The 17,559-nt window shown below is 32.8% G+C and overlaps 1 protein-coding gene across 1 annotated transcript; it reads left to right on the forward strand.

Moving 5' to 3' along the window:
- The first annotated feature begins 264 nt into the window (after positions 1-264).
- On the forward strand, positions 265-16,401 carry LOC132750537 (WD repeat-containing protein 5-like). Its single transcript, XM_060740533.1, has 12 exons — positions 265-461; positions 1,752-1,966; positions 2,398-2,494; positions 3,187-3,260; positions 4,293-4,382; positions 6,659-6,748; positions 9,625-9,764; positions 10,434-10,556; positions 12,457-12,490; positions 13,150-13,224; positions 13,570-13,657; positions 14,368-16,401. Exons 2-12 carry the CDS (start codon positions 1,817-1,819, stop codon positions 14,466-14,468), a joined length of 1,062 nt encoding a protein of 353 aa, XP_060596516.1. The 5' UTR covers positions 265-461; positions 1,752-1,816; the 3' UTR covers positions 14,469-16,401.
- The last annotated feature ends 1,158 nt before the right edge of the window (positions 16,402-17,559 follow it).

Consider the following 17,559-nt stretch of genomic DNA (forward strand, 5'->3'; position numbering starts at 1 on the left):
TTTTTCAAACTTAAGCACCCTCGGCAAAATTCTGGTGCCTGTCAAAAATTCAAATACAGTAAGCAAACAAATATAATTTTTATTCTATCACTTCAACAATGCTAGACATCTAAGTAGGCCCCGAGCCCGATTATAGATTTACTAACAATTGTTATGTGCTAAAAATAAATTTACTTTAGTAATACATGACTGCTCATTTTTACCTAAAACCCACATCCCTTATCTGCTTCAAAACTTTTTCGTAATTAAAAGACTTGGATTCGATTAGCTGTGTAAGCATGCGCAGTCCGCATGTATTGTTTGCGGGAAGCATTGTGTTGTGTTTACAAAAATAGTTTCGTTTTGTGAAGTACATGAAAACAGAAACAGATCTTTGATACATCTGATAATTTTCCCATTTTTTTACAAAATTCTTCATTGACTGCATATCTGCTACAAGTTATTTAGCTGTTGAGAATCACGTAATTTCTTAAGTTTTTTAGTGGGTGGGGTATTTTTTCTGAAGCATGTTTTAGGCTACTTTTATGATCAGCCCCTTTCAACTATCTCACTCTGATATTGTCTGTTATTCATCCAACCACAAATGTATACTTCTAAATAAGTTTAAATAGGTGGGTACATTTTAAAAGTTATTAAACGGGAACAAGACACTTCATCCCTCAAATTTTTAAGACGCTTCACTCATCCAAGAAACTTCAACCCTCAAATAACAGTACTAAACTAAGACACCTTAACTCTCCATTCAAATAATGGATAACCAACACACCATTTATTTGTTAATTTTCTGTGTTTTAGTAACTTTTTTTATAAAAATTTAACTCGAGGCAAGTATATTTTTTAACATGTTGACTATTAAGACAGACATTATACACCCATTGACAGTCTCTATATGAACTTCGTAAATAACCGAAGTGATAAAAATGCAAGTTGTTTCTCTTATCTTCAAGTAAAATTGATATTACTAATGCTTAAACAGTACAAAATTAATCGTTTTAAAACAGTCATCAAATTTAGCACTGGCCTGATGGCCCATGGCCAGTGAAAATTAATAAGGGCCAGTGTAAATTTCAAGAAAATTTAGTTAAGAATCAGGGATTTTTTTCCCTATATAAGTGGTTCTGAATAACAGACCAATTCACAATCACGAACGGACCTTCACAATTTTCAGACTGGGTCCGATGGACCCGTTCACGATTCTGATGAAATTTCACAATTCCGATTAATTGAGCCTTTAATAACGTATTATTTCCTCTCTTTGCAAAATGATGCTGTTGAGCTTTGTTTATCTTAAAATGCGTTTAGCCGACCATGATTTCCGGTGCAATCGCTCTTTAAATTTTCGTACTGTTTAAATACAAAAATTCTAGGGACGAATCAATACCGGAACAATAATATTGATATTTACTTTGTTTCGATATTGATTCGTCCCTAGAATAATTATTTATTTGAATTTATTCTACTATATTTTCAGCGATTTTTTTCCCCTGAATTGTGAATGGGTCCAGTACTAAAAAATTGTGAAAAAAAGCATCGTTTCTTAACAAATTGTGAATTTTTTTACTTATGATTGTGAATATCTTATTAAGCATTAAGAACATATAGCTTTTTTAATGTAGTATTTACTGTTACGAGTCATTTTGAATGATGTTTACAGAAATTATTATATCGGTACGTCATTTGTATATTTGTCACTATTTGACAGTTTAATGTATCAGCATAAAATTAATATTTTACATGTTTCAATTTTTCAGTATATTTGGGGCTTTTATCACTTATCGTAGTTTAGTTCAACATATCTGAGAGGTATTTAGCCAGTATGTCTTCTGAGACCCCAGGTAAACCAACGTCTGAAACATTGGATATTAAACCGCCTTTGACATCTCAATCTGAAGTGAGCTCTGTACCAAGTAGTCTACCATCTGGAGCACCAGCATCTAGCGCATCTAAGTCTCAGTCACAACCTCTGGTAATATATTTAGATGTAGCCTAATATCTTGTGGAGTATTGATTTAGCACTCCTGCTTTTTATGCACTCTATTTGCAGCTAGATATGCTGTAGTTGTTTTGCCGGCTGTGACAAAACAGTGGAATGTGGGGGCATCTTTTATTTATTAGTGTCTGCCATTTGCCACTTGACTCCGTCTTGAGTCATTTGCAGCAAAAACTGAAAAGAAAGAAAAATATTTTCATTCAAAAGTAAATAAAGGATAATGTCATTAGAGTTTTTAATTATCATTACTATTATTATGTTTATAAAAATAATAATGTCTAATATTAGTCATAATTTAATTATAATTATTATAATGTTCATAATTGATGTAATTAAATAATTTTAAACATTCAGTAAATTTACTATAATTGTTGTTTAATTTCAATTGATACTTTTATTTTTTTCAGAAACCAAACTACTCTCTCAAGTTCACATTAGCTGGTCATACAAAAGCAGTGTCATCTGTGAAGTTCAGTCCTAGTGGAGAATGGCTAGCAAGCTCATGTAAGTTTACAATTTATAGTCCAATATAATGAAATAAATTTTAACATGAATAATGGAAGGTCTGGTATACAATAAATAATTACATTGATAGTATTTAGTATCAGACATAACAATAACAATAAACCATGAAGGAGTTATATATGTATGTTGTTCGCAAGTGGGATACATGATCCGATATATATTTATATAGCAGATGATAAAGTGTATCAGGGCTTCCATTAATGAAAGTTTGGGAGGCATTTACTCCTAGATTCTGGCTTGTGACTTCCAAAATATAATGCTTTTCCTTCTTTACCTATATAATGTGACTTCAAATGTCAGACATTTTGTTCCAAAGTTTGAAACTTATGGAAGTTCTGGTGTATAATAATAAAGTATTAGCTAAAGATAATAATTTTGTGCTAAAAGTAGGTCACTGTACAGCGGCCAATGAGAACCTAAATGTATAGTAACCTGAGACGCATATACATCAGTGCAGTCTGACCTGGCTATATACTGTTGGCTGACCAACATCAAAATCTCATCTTTATGTCCCCAATATTAGGGTCTTTTACATAGAATTCTATTGAAAAGACTCTGCTGGAATTGATAATGGAAAGTTTCAAATAATATAATCTGTGTAACAAGTACATTTAAAGAATTCATCTAGGTGACGAGTTATTGACAAACAAATTTTTATTTTCTATTTATAGCTGCTGACAAACTGATCAAGATTTGGGGTGCATTTGACGGCAAGTTTGAAAAAACTATCAGTGGTCATAAACTGGTGAGAAACTATTTATGTGATTTAAAATTTCGATGAATGCTACCTGCTAAACCATCTTAGAGATTGTTGGAATGGGATCAAAGTTATAGGTGTCAACAAAATATTTAGTTTACTGTAGTATTACAAAATACTTAGTCTACTTTACAAAATACTTAAGTCTACTATAGTATTAATCTGGTTTTGTTAAAAATGTGAAACATTTTGAGTATTTTGATGAAGGTTAGCAGTGTCTATCCTAGGATTTGAAAAAACAGGATTTTTATTGAGAAGTGAGAATTTATTACATAAATTTGTAGATTTTTTCTCTTCTTTCTCTATGTAAATTTTTTCCCCTGCCTCTGAAAAAATAGGGGGAGAAATGTCAAAAATATAAGTGAACCCTCCCTCCTAGAATAGCTTTAGGGGCAGGATTTCAGTGCTTTTTTTCAAGTCTGGGCAGGCATTTTTCTACTAAATTTTGGGTATAATAACACAGTCACAGTATTTTTGCAAAATGGGAAGAGAATACTTGATTTAGGTTGAATTTTAGTGGAAACTGCATGATTTTAAAGAGTTTTCATGGGGGAAGACCCTTGTTAATGGCCCCCTGCTATAGGAGAAAAAAAGCCCTGGGATTTAAAATTAATGTAAAATTAATATTATTTTTGCCTGACTTGGGCAAACCTGAATTTTTTTTTAACGAAATGTCATTATCAAGGAATTGTCAGACTGATAAGGAATGTAAATACATTAAAATTGTTATGAAATTAATGCTATTTGAATGAATGATGCTGGACAATGGGTTCCAGGTTATAAAGTAATTTCCTCAAATCTTGGGGTATTTGTTCAGAAACTGTCACAGAATGTACACTGACCAATGAAAATCTTAAGAGATTAGAGAAAGTGCTGAGAAAGTGTCATAGCCTTGAGGTTGGGTCACATCCAGAGTTTTACTGTTGAGCATTGAGAGTATTTGAGTTTGCTGTCAGACTGGTGGTTTTTATTCAGTCATTTCATGTAGATATTGTTGACTTTTATTTGTTTTTTTTACAGGGTATATCTGATGTGGCGTGGTCCACTGATAGTAAATTATTGTGTAGTGCTTCTGATGACAAAACATTAAAAATTTGGGATTTTGCCACGGTAAGTCAATGATGTAGTAAGAAATTTCTAAATTTGAGCCGTGTCACGACAAAATCAACATAGTGGGTTTGCGACCAGCATGGATCCAGATCAGGATTCATGCTGTTCGCTATCAGTTTTTCTACTTGTAATAGAGTTTGTAAGCGAACAGCATGGATCCTGATCAGACTGCGCGGATGCGCAGGCTTGTCTGGATCCATGCTGGTCGCAAACACATTACGTTGTTTTTGTCTTGACGCGGCTCATATATGAAGAGTTTGGATATGTAAACACAAGTAATTTGTCGCCTTAGTGCAATAACGGAATAAGTCATAAATAAGATAGCAGTTAATCAGTTATTGCACTAAGATGAAGAATTGTTTTATTTCTATTTTAAATAACTTGAATATGTTTAAATAAGTGATAAGGTATAGGAATATCAGTGATTTATTTCAAATTATAGGAGAATGGTGGCAAGGCCTATGTAGAGAACAAGTTGCATTACATAGGGATAATAACATAAAGTTGAGAAATGAGGAAAGCAGTTCATTTTTAACCAGGTTTTCCGAAGGAAAAAACTGGTTATTAGATTGAGGTATGTCGGCGGGCGGGCCGACGGGCGGGCGTAAACAATTTCTTCTGTGCGCAACTCCTCCTACATTTCTCAACGGATTTTGACCAAACTTTCACAGAAGCTTTGTCATCAAGTGCCCTGGCGCATATTGTCGGGGTTTTGCGATTAGATAATATTTGACCTAATTATGGCCCTTTGTTTTTTTTCCTTTTATAAAATATATAGTGAACAATTTCTTCTGTGCGCAACTCCTCCTACATTTCTCAACGGATTTTGACCAAACTTTCTCAGAAGCTTTGTCATCAAGTGCCCTGTCACATATTGCCAGGGTTTTAGGGTTTTGCAATTTGTATATATTTGACCTAATTATGGCCCTTTGTTTTTTTTCCTTATATAGAATATATAGTGAACAATTTCTTCTGTGCGCAACTCCTACATTTCTCAACGGATTTTGACCAAACTTTCTTAGAAGCTTTGTTATCAAGTGCCTGGCACATATTGTCGGGGTTTTGTGATTGGATAATATTTGACCGAATTATGGCCCTTTGTATATTTTTTCCTTATACAGAATATATAGAGAACAATTTCTTCTGTGCTCAACTCCTCCTACATTTCTCAACGGATTTTGACCAAACTTTCTTAGAAGCTTTGTTATCAAGTGCCTGGCACATATTGTCGGGGTTTTGTGATTGGATAATATTTGACCGAATTATGGCCCTTTGTATATTTTTTCCTTATACAGAATATATAGTGAAAAATTTCTACAGTGCGCAACTTCTCCTACATTTCTCAATGGATTTTGACCAAACTTTCACAGAAGCTTTGGCGCTCACTAAATTCCCATGTTTCTTCCAAGACATTATTCAAGTATTTTTTTAAAATTGTGAACATACTTTTCTTGATATCGCACAAAACACCACACGCCAATATTGTTGACAAAAGAAAATGACAAGAGACGCAAAAATGCAAAAATTAAGCAAAAATAAAGTACTGTTTACCTTTCTAAAATATTTGGGAAAAAAAGGCGAATAGACAACATAAAATTTCTCAATCATTTTTGTTTGAGGAATATTAAAAAAGCCATAATTCCTCCTAAAAGTTCAATTAAAAACAAATGCCCCTTCATGACAAAGCTTCTGTGAAATATTTTGCTGAAAACCTGGTTGCATCGCATTGTGATGTTCCTTGTATGTTAATTGTGTTACAATATCATCTTTCTAAAGATTTGATATATATAGAATTTTAAAAACATAATCGGTATAAAAAAATAGGTCTTTTGGCCCTAAAATCACTGAATATGGAGTTAGTTCTTGATAAGTTAAGGGTAACAAAGGGAAGTCATCCATTGCAGAGTTTCTTTGAAATATTCTTGATGGGAGCAACATCAACTTAAAAGTCAACACAAGGCCTAAAGAAAACAGAATCTTTTTTTCCTAATAAATAAGTTTCATCAGAGATGTTAATTGTTAAAAAATGTGATGGCTGATTACAAAATTACTGATAAATTACCGAATTACTGAAAAATTACCAAATTAATGGAAAATAACGTTTTTACTGAAAAAAATTATATTGTTACTGAAAATTTACCTAATTACTAAAAAATAGTCTAATTACTGAAAAATTACCAAATAACTGAGTAATAAAAACCTTGATATATTGGATTAAACTGTTTTTATTTCTATTTTGCCAGTATAAAACATGTTTTCATGCTTATTATTTACAGGGCAAGTGTATGAAGACCCTGAAAGGTCATAGTAACTATGTGTTCTGTTGTAACTTCAATCCACAATCTAACCTTATTGTCTCAGGATCAGTAAGTTTTATATATAATATTTAATAGATTTTTGGCTTGTGTGTTTCGAAGAAAGAGTCAAGCTATTATGATTGCTGCAGCTTTTCGTTGTTTTCATGCAAAAACTTGTGTAGCCTATTATTCAAACATGTATTTGAAAAACTTGTTTATCTTGACAAGATGCAGTTGTAAGACAAGGGACATAATTCTGAAATCAGTATTTTTGGAGTTATGGCCCTTTTTAACTTAGACTTTTTAACAGATGAGTGTTATCAAACATGTGGTTACTCTGTGGTACTCTTGTTTTTGTCTTATCCTTGAATTTTGGTTTAAATATATCAAATCATGGCATCTTAAGAACTTATATATTTATAATTTATTTCAACAATTTTGAATAATACTTGTAAATTGTGTTCCAGATTTGTCAGAGGTCATAATGCATACTATGTTACCTTTAAATCTGTGAAGTCCGACAAAACTACATTGTTAAATTTTCATATTTGTTATCCCTAAAATTGATAATGGACAGTCCCAAAATTGAAAAGCGGACAAGTCCATTTAGGTTAAGGGTTAAAGTTCTCATTTAAGCCAACTTTGAAATTGCCTTGATGGCGAGAAAGTGTGTTCTGACTTAATGTTTTAGCTTAAATTTTGTTACTTGCTTTGGTGGGCACATGGCTGTATCAAACACAAGATATTGTTTTCATCCAGGCTTCGCGAAACTGCTGAAACATTTGCCTGACATTCGGTCAGACAAACTTTCAATTCTTGTCTGACCGAAAGAACTTTTGTCTAACCGAATTTTTTTTCCAAATATATGTATATGGTAATACCTTTGTGTTTTTAGCTCACCTGTCACAAAGTGACAGGGTGAGCTTTTGTGATCGCTTTTCGTCCGGCGTCCGTCCGTTCGTCCGTCGTCCGTCCGTAAACTTTTACTTTAAATGACATCTCCTCATAAACCACTAAGCCAATTTCATCCAATCTTCACAGGAATGTTCCTTTGGTGGTCACCTTTAAAAATTGTTCAAAGAATTTAATTCCATGCAGAACTCTGGTTGCCATGGCAACCGAAAGAAAAAACTTTAAATATCTTCTTTTCAAAAACCATAAAAGGTAGAGCTTAGATATTTGGCATGAAACATCTTCTAGTGAGTGTCTACCAAGTTTGTTCAAATAAAAGCCCTGGGGTCAAAATTGGCCCCGCCCCAGGGGGTCATAGATTTTCCCTATATGCATATAGTAAAAACTTAAAAAATCTTCTTTTAAAGAACCCAAAGAGCTAGAGCTAAGATATTTAGCATGAAACATGTGCTAATGGGTGTCTACCAAGTTTGTTCAAATAAAAGTCCTGGGGTCAAAATTGGCCCCGCCCCGGGGGGTCATTGATTTTCCCTATATGCATATAGTAAAAACTTAAAAAATCTTTTTTTAAAGAACTCAAAGAGCTATGGCTAAGATATTGAGCATCAAACATGTTCTAATAGGTGTCTACCAAGTTTGTTCAAATAAAAGCCCTGGGGTTAAAATTGGCCCCGCCCCGGGGGGTCATTGATTTTCCCTATATGCATATAGTAAAAACTTAAAAAATCTTCTTTTAAAGAAATCAAAGAGCTATGGCTAAGATATTTAGCATCAAACATGTTCTAATAGGTGTCTACCAAGTTTGTTCAAATAAAAGCCCTGGGGTCAAAATTGGCACCACCCCGGGGGTCATTGATTTTCCTTATATGTGTATAGCAAAAACTTAAAAAATCTTCTTTGAAAAAACCCAAATAGCTAGAGTTAAGATATTAAGCATGAAACATATTTTAGTGAGTGTCTACAAAGTTTGTTCAAATAAAAGACCTGGGGTCAAAATTGGCCCCGCCCCGGGGGTCATTGATTTTTTTATATGTGTATTATGAGCAAAAACTAAAAATCTTCTTTGAAAAAACCCAAATAGCTAGAGTTTAGATATTAAGCATGAAACATCTTCTAGTAAGTGTCTACAAAGTTTGTTCAAATAAAAGCCCTGGGGTCAAAACTGGCCAGCTGGCCCCAGGGGTGTCATTGTTTTTAGCTATATGTGTATAGTAAAAACTTAAAAAAAGTCTTCTTTTAAAAAGCCCAATGAGCTAGAGCTTAGATGTTTAGCATGAAACATCTTCTTATGGGTGTCTACCAAGATTGTGCAAATAAAAGCCCTTGGGTTAAATTGGCCTTGCAACGTTGGGGGGGTGGGGGGCCTATATACAGGTGAGCGACCTCAGGGCCATCATGGCCCTCTTGTTTTAAAGACATAGGAACTTTTAAAGGTTTGCAACACAATTTTATTCTCTTAAATAAAACATCAGTTTATCCAGATTGATGGACTCTGTCTGGAAATTTAAACATTCATGATCAAAATCATCATCATCATATGATCTTTATAAAATTTATGACACAATGTACATTTCATCTTATTTTCTTCCTCGTTAAAAACCAACCACGAGCGGCCATTTTTCCATTTACCCACAAATTTTCTCGGCAGGCGCCTGGACTCGTATTTCTTTTGTTTCGCTTTTTTCCTTCATTAGATAATTTACGTTTTTTGCCTGGCGTAGCGCCAACGTAATAATTTAATAATGCAGTAACACCGACATTTTCTTCCGAGTACAAGATCATCGAAAGTTGTATGTATCTAGAATTTGATTGGACACTAAAAATGAAACGGCGAATCAAAACTCGTTTTACATTTTTTTATTCAAGGGAGAAAACTCGGTCTTGATCGTCTTGGATATATCCCGGTATTCGTACCGGACATAAGGTCTGGAACTCGGAAAAAAATATCGGACCGGCCTGATTTTTGTCGGACATGTCCGACGGTCCGGCAACTTTCGCGAAGCCTGTTCATCATATATTTGTTTCATTTTCAGTTTGATGAGAGTGTACGTATATGGGATGTAAAGACTGGAAAATGTTTAAAGACTCTACCAGCCCACTCTGACCCAGTTACAGCAGTTCATTTTAACAGAGATGGTTCCCTTATTGTATCTAGTAGTTACGATGGTTTATGGTAAAGTTTCCTTCTTTCTGTTATGATTTTTCAAAGTTGAAAATCTAAAAATAGAAAAAGAGCAAAAAAAGTAACTTCACCTTAAGGGTCAGATAACTCAAAAAGAAGTCTTGTGACTCCCTTTTTTCCCCATCACTTTGTAAATAGTTATGAATTATTTTAATCATGCAAAGTTTAAGAAAAATCTCTGCACTAATTTACATTTTCCTTTCTTTTTCCTCACAAAAAAATAGCAGTGCTGTAGGACCCATCTTTAAATAATTAAGAGTGGCGGAGTAGCTGAGGAGTTAATGCTTCAGACTAGTAATCTAAGGATTGCTGACCGCTTGGGTTCAAACCCTGTCAGGGGCAAGCTGTTGTTTCCTTTAGCAAGAAACTTTACATTCATTGCTTAGCACTGGTTGGTTCCAGGAAAAGATTCAAGTGTGTTTAAATAAGCTCATAGCTTTCAACACAATCAAACTGAAATAAAATTGTATAAACTAAACTAAATAATTAAAACAACACAATTTGTAAAACTGATAGTATGTTTCTGTCAGGGAAGAATGCCTAACAAAGATAATATGTAGAAGTTTTCGAATTATAGAAACCAAAATGTTGTGTTGAAAAAAATTAGAGTAATGATTGATGATTTTAATATTCCTCAACATGTATACAATTCAATTTCAGCCGTATATGGGATACAGCTTCTGGTCAGTGTTTAAAAACGTTGATAGATGACGATAATCCACCAGTATCATTTGTTAAGTTTTCTCCTAATGGAAAATACATATTAGCTGCCACTCTAGACAAGTAAGTAGTATGTTTTACTAGAGACCTGCTATATGTTATTTAAAGTTGTCTTATCTTTAGTGAGCTATGTAGGAAGTAAAAGAAATGGTGTTTGGTTGTTAATTATTATTACAGTATTTTAGAAAAAAATTTGGCATGCTACCATTTTAATGTTGAGATGGTACTTGGATACACGGTAGTGTAAAATCAGAAAAGTCTGTGCTCTTGTTATTGGTACTTACCATTCCTCTCCCTCATTTTACCCCCAAAAACGAAGTTTGTTTGGGTATATAGGAGTCACTAGGTGGTGGGTCGGTCCAGACGTCTGTTGCATTTTCCTTGTCCGGAGCATAACTTGAAGACTAATGGTTGGAATTCAATACAACTTCATACAATGGTCGAGCACAATAAGGGAAAGTGCAGAGCACAAGAAATAACTCTATCTAAAGTAATTTCAGAGTTCTTGCCCTTTGTTACTTTTCCATTGCTGTCTTTTGTCCGGACCATAACTTGAAACTAATGGTTGGAATTCAATATAAATTCATACAATGGTCAAACACATTGAGAGAAAGTGCAGTGCACAAGAACCATAACTCCATCATGACTCAATAAAGAGTTATTGCCCTTTGTTACTTTTCCTTGTCCGGGGCATAACTTGAAAACTACTGGTTGGAATTTAAAACAACTTCATACAATGGTCAAGCACAATAAGGGGAAGTGCAGTGCACAATAATCATAACTCTATCTAAAGTAATTTCAGAGTTCTTGCCCTTTGTTTACTTTTCCATTGCTTTCTTTTGTCTGGACAATCTCTTAAAGACTAATGGTCGGAATTCAATATAACTTCATACAATGGGAGGAAGTGCAGTGCACAAGAACCATAACTCCATCATGACTCAATATAGAGTTATTGCCCTTGTTATTTTTCCTTGTCCGGGGCATAACTTGAAAACTACTGGTTGGAATTCAAATCAACCTCATACAATGGTCAAGCACAGTAAGAGGAAGTGCATAACACAAGAACCATAACTCTATCTAAAGTAATTACAGAGATATTTCCCTTTGTTACTTTCCCATTGCTTATTTTTGTCCGGAGCATAACTGGAAGATTAATGGTTCGAATTCAATACAACTCAATACAATGATCAAGCACATTGAGAGGAAGTCCAGTGCACAAGAATCATAACTCCATCTTGACTAACTACAGAGTTATTGCCCTTTGTTATTTTTCCTTGTCTGGAGCCATAACTTGAAAATTAATGTTTAGAATTGATGAAACTTCATACAATGGTCAAGGGCAGTGGGATGAAGTGCAGTGCAGAAGAAGCATAACTCTATTTTGACTCATTACAGTTATTGCCCTTTGTTACTTTTTTGTCCAGTGCATAACTTGAAAACTAGTAGTTGGAATTCAATACAACTTCATACAATGGTCAAGCCAAATGAGAGGAAGTGCCGTGTACAATAACCATAGCTCCATCTTCAGTATTTGTAGAGTTATTGCCCTTTGTTCCTTTCCCTTGTCCGGTGCATAACTTTAAACTAATGTTTAGAATTCAATGCAACTTCATACAATGGTCAAGCGCAATGAGAGGAAGTGCAGTGCTCAAGAAGCGTAATTCTTTCTGGATTTATTACAGAGTAATTCAATAAAACTTCATTGATGGTAAACCATATTGTAAGGAAATGCAACATACAAAAACCACAACTATCTTTAATTGCCCACAACCATAACTTTTAAATTTCAATTCTTTTACAAGGTATTCTGTTACTTGTAACTTCCTCATTTCTGAAGCAGTCTTGCGGGGGGGTATTAATCACATTTAGTGATAGTTCTACTTGTGTATTGAAGGAGTATGAATTGCAGTGTATCAATTGTATTTATGCAATATTGCATCTCCTGTTTTTCTTTCATTTTCAGCACATTAAAGTTATGGGATTACAGTAAGGGGAAGGTTTGTATAGGATTGTTTTTTTTATGTCATTGAAAATTGTTTGTTCAATTAATGATATTTGAGTTTGTGAAGAGATTATAAAAACTTTATTCTATAAGTAATTGATAAAAAGCAGGCTTTAGAACTGAATTTTGATAAATTAGTTACAAAAATGTGTCGGTTAAAAAATGTGTCGGTCACAAATATATCAATAAGTATAGGAGTTAAGATTTATATTATAATTTATATTTTTTAAGAGTGGTATGGAAATTCTCTCACAATGTCTTAGTTTACTCAGCTTTCCTGGTTTTAATGAATGTGATGAGGTACTTGGTCGTGAAATTTAAATGTAAGAGGTGCTTTCATGGCTAAGTGGTTAAAGTCTCTTGACTTCAAATAACATGCCCCTCATCGCTGTGAGTTCAGTCTGTCATGTACCTTGGATTCTTTAATGTGAGGAAGTTGTCCAGCTGTCATACAGAGCGTCGGTGGTTCTAACCAGGTGAAATAAAGCATAGAGTGCACCTGAAATCTTTCTAACTGTTGAAAAGCTAGAAAGATGCCAAATCATGACAGTATAACTTAAAACCCAACTAAATTGATATGTAAGAATATATTTGATACATGTACAACCTCATGTATGTGATAACTGCTTATCTGTGTCCATTACTCTGTTTCAGTGTTTAAAAACCTACACTGGTCACAAGAATGAAAAGTATTGCATTTTCGCCAATTTCTCAGTCACTGGTGGAAAGGTATGTAATTCTCTGTCTTCTTTACCCTATACCTTTGAAGGAACCGAACTTTGTAAGCTCGAGTATTCAATTAAAAAGGTTGGGCGATATATTGACCATACTCTAAGCTTAAAGCAAAATGTTTCAGTACTTGTTTAAAATCATTCTGATAAATAATACTTTACTACAGATCAAAAGATTAAAACACAACATCATTCTATTCTTTGTAATATAACTTATCTGAATAAGGTGCAATTTTCATTGTAATATTAAAATGTGAAAGCAATTGTAAATTTGTAATTGTTGTAATGTAATGGTAGTAGTGATTTAAGGTGTAATTGTAATCGACTGTTTACATTCCTACAGTGGATAGTATCCGGATCAGAAGACAACATGGTGTATATCTGGAATTTACAAACGAAAGAAATTGTGCAAAAATTACAAGGACATACAGGTAAAAAAAACCCAGATTTTATCAACATATTATTGTCTGTTTTCACGTGCAAACTTAAATCTTCATTTTGACATAACAGTAATAACAGTTTTCAACCTTTATGAAGTAAAGGTTTTCAATCTTCATGGAAGTATAAAAAAAACAGCAAAAAAAAACCATTTAAAATTTATTTGTAACAACAGTGCAGAGTTAAGGTTAAGTCACTATCATTAATACAGTAGATATTCACTAATCAGACAGTTAGTGTGTGATTCATGAGAAATGTGTTTACCAAATATTGATGTTTGTGGGCTTATTTTAAAGGTACAAAAACATAAAATTTTCATTTCTTATATAGACCAACTGGGACACTTAAAACAGAAAAACATGCAAAGATTTTAGGAAATATACCCAGAAATAAATTGAAAATTGTATTTTTGTGCCCTTCTTAGCCCGTTTTGACTGAGAAGCGTTGCAAAGCTTTTCAATTTTGGATCATTTTTCACAATAAGAATAATTATTCTGGAAGAACGGAATGAGCGAACAATCTGAAATTTTGCACACAAGTTATTTGTCTTGATCTACATGAAATTAAATATAAATCCCGAAAAATTATTCTTTGTCCCGCCGCGTCAAAAAACCTCAGTGGAGTCCCTTTTTTATACTGATAAATATTTGTTAAAAGTTTGATGTAAGCATCCTTTAAGTATTGTAATATTATATATATACAGATGTGGTTTTATGTTGTGCCTGCCATCCCACAGAGAACATCATCGCATCAGCAGCTCTAGAGAATGACAAAACTATAAAACTGTGGAAAAGTGACGTATAGCATTCAAACGCATATATCTCATAGTGTCATAACTTATAACTGGGGCAGCTGTTCACATAGCACCCGTTACATTACCATCGTCATTATTGTGGAATTGTTGTTGCCCTGGGCAAAGCATCATCGTGAAATTATAAATGTCAAGCTGCGATCAAACCGGATTAAACATGCTCAAAATTGTTCACGCCTCAAGATGTACTCGTGAATTTTTTTGTATCGTCATGAGAATCACCCCAAAAAAGAGTCTAAAGTAACTTGAGTGTGAATGGTGTAGCTTTAATTGTTAAAAATGCAGTTTTTGTGAATAATATTTATGATACAGGATGGAATTTCACTGAACTGGAGTTACTTTATTTGTGAAATGAAGTCTAAATTGAAATTCAGAATTCTTGAAGTTTTTGTTTTTCTACATAAAATCATGTATTTGTACAGCGAATGAAATAAAGTAGTAAGTAAATTTCCTAAAGGATTGCATCAGGTCACCATTACAGATTACTTTGTTCTGACATTGTTAAAGCTCTATAGTTAGTTACTGAAAACTATCACTGTATTAGTCTGGTTTAAAAAAAAAAAAAAACGTTTTAAAGTAATTGTAATCAAATTAAAATTTTCATGGTGTAATCGTAATGTAATTGATTACATTTTATGATTTAGAAGTAATCAACCTTATGTCTGCTGTGTGGCAAATATTTTGAAAAACACCAGATTACTTTAGAACTTTCTGTAATGTATTCATTTATTAAGGTCATAGGTCATTACGTATGATAGATACAGTGATTGACAAGATAAGTAGGTTAAATGTTGTGTAATAGTATTATTTTGTACAGATCATTTTCTTGTGACAAGGAGACGAAGAAAATACACATTTTTTACAAGGCGATACAAGCTTGTAAGACTTTACTCATTAGTCATTACTTACATTATGTTATGTCTACACTTCTATAATTTTGTAGTATTAGTCATACATGTTTCTGTTTAAATGTCTGTTTTCGTAAACTTTCTTTTGTTGAGTAATGACTGTTAAAAAAAAGTGGAAGTATTCAAATTGTCCTTATATTGTTCCTGACCTCACATTTGTAAGGTTAAGACTTTCATACGAAATTACTTCAAGTGTGAATTCAAAAATTTGAAAGAAGCAAAAGATGTTTTGGGGGCTTATTTGGCCAATAATTGTTCGTTATATTGATATTTTCCTCATGAATTATCTCCCCTCAATCGGTTAAAAGATTGTGAATTTGCAGGATAATTTGTAAAATTGAGATTCATAGAATAAATTATAGGCCAGATTTACTTACATCATAATAACCTTTAAATACTAGTAATAAAATTTCGTAAAGGTTATCAATGCAAAAAAAATAAAAATAGTTAAGAATAAGTGTCTGATATACACATGTATGTACTTTGAAAAATGTGACGGAACAAATCATGTTGAAAAAATTAATTCCAGATTTTAAATACAGCCAAATTTATTAAATCAGATATTTCTTATTTTATGTAATTTCCTTTATTATTCATTGTAATATATATATTCAATTTAAATGGTAACTGTCAATCGCATTTGATATATATTTGTACGGAACCAGAATCATGATTAATATTTTCATTCCGAGTTATGGTATATTTATTAAGTCAAGTGTGTTGTGGACTACCAAGTGATTTAAACAGAAATAAATATTTTAAACTCATTTTTTGTTGAAATGATAGAAGGTTTGTTAAAGACTCGAGATTTTCTCTTCTTTTATTTCTTCGATGTATGTTTTGTTGTTGAATGTTGAACAATTTTGTTTACTGTAAATCATTTTTGTAATAAAATAATAAACATAAAATGACATTTGTACATGATTCTCATTTTTCATTTTGGGCTGTGCATATTTTTTTACTACATGATGTAGATGTCAACCCTTTTATCTAGATAACAATAAACTTTAAACTGCAATTTTGACTTGATGGTTTTTGATACACAAATTGAATTGTAGGTACATGACCTAGAAAACATATCTCGGTTTGAAAAAAAAGAATACAATCTTTTGTGATTGCATAGACAATAAGTTGCTGATACTTGAACTCTAAACCTACAGAATAATCAGAGCTCCAGATAATTTTTTTGGCCAAGGGGTTTTTACCCCTCAAAATTTAGAGTGAGGGGTAAAATGTAAAATCTGAAAAACTTAAGGGGTAAAATCTGTCAAAAAAGCAGTTTGCATTTTTAAACTTATTGTTTTTGTTTGTTTGTTTATTTTTTCTTTTTTTTAGAAAAACCTTTAAAAATAAAATACTGATTCAATGTGAAGCAATACAAAACGTGCCCTGTAAAGTCAGACTTCCAGAGTATACTGGAACTCAAGTTTAGGATACACAGCAAAATTATTAGGGCTTCCAATTTCTCTGATATTGAAAGTCACATTATATTGGTAAAGAAGGAAAGGTATTAGATTTTCGGAAGTCACATGCCAAAATGAAGGAGTAAATGACTCCCAAACTTCCACTAGTGGAAGCCCTGAAATTAATATATTTTCTAGGAGTCAATATTTTTCTTTCTTTATTTATGTTGGCATGTAGCTTATCATGTGCTCCAGTTTGAACAATTATAGTTGAAATTAGAATTAAAGAAAAATAAACAAGATTTTTTTATCTTTCCTTAAAAAAAGTATTGGTCTGAGAGAAAATTGTCCGTAACTGTAGACTGGGTACGAAAATATTGAGTACAAAACTGCAGGTGAAAAACATGTTATTTTGTTCCAATAACAAAAGTGAAAGAAATTAAAATATATTTTTGTTTATATTGAGACATAAGCATGTCAATAGATGCCTAAACAAACTTAATACTATGTTAACTCCTACGATGATTATCTGGCAAAAAATTATATCAATAATTTCACAGGTTGATCTACGGGAGTTACCTCCCTTCTGTACTTCCTTCTACTTTCGTTTTTAACATGCGTTGTTGACAACAGAACTTTTAGTTTTCAATGCAATAAAATGGAAATATATTGTATTGTTATGCTCAAAACATCCCCTATCTGAATATCAAATGTTTACACTTCTATTCTTTTACGCTTAAATTTTGACATACACGCGTATTTTCATTTTGTTG

Source organism: Ruditapes philippinarum, unplaced genomic scaffold (genome assembly GCF_026571515.1).
Source record: "Ruditapes philippinarum isolate M1 unplaced genomic scaffold, ASM2657151v2 ctg1658_1_1_1_1, whole genome shotgun sequence".
Lineage (NCBI taxonomy): Eukaryota > Metazoa > Mollusca > Bivalvia > Venerida > Veneridae > Ruditapes > Ruditapes philippinarum.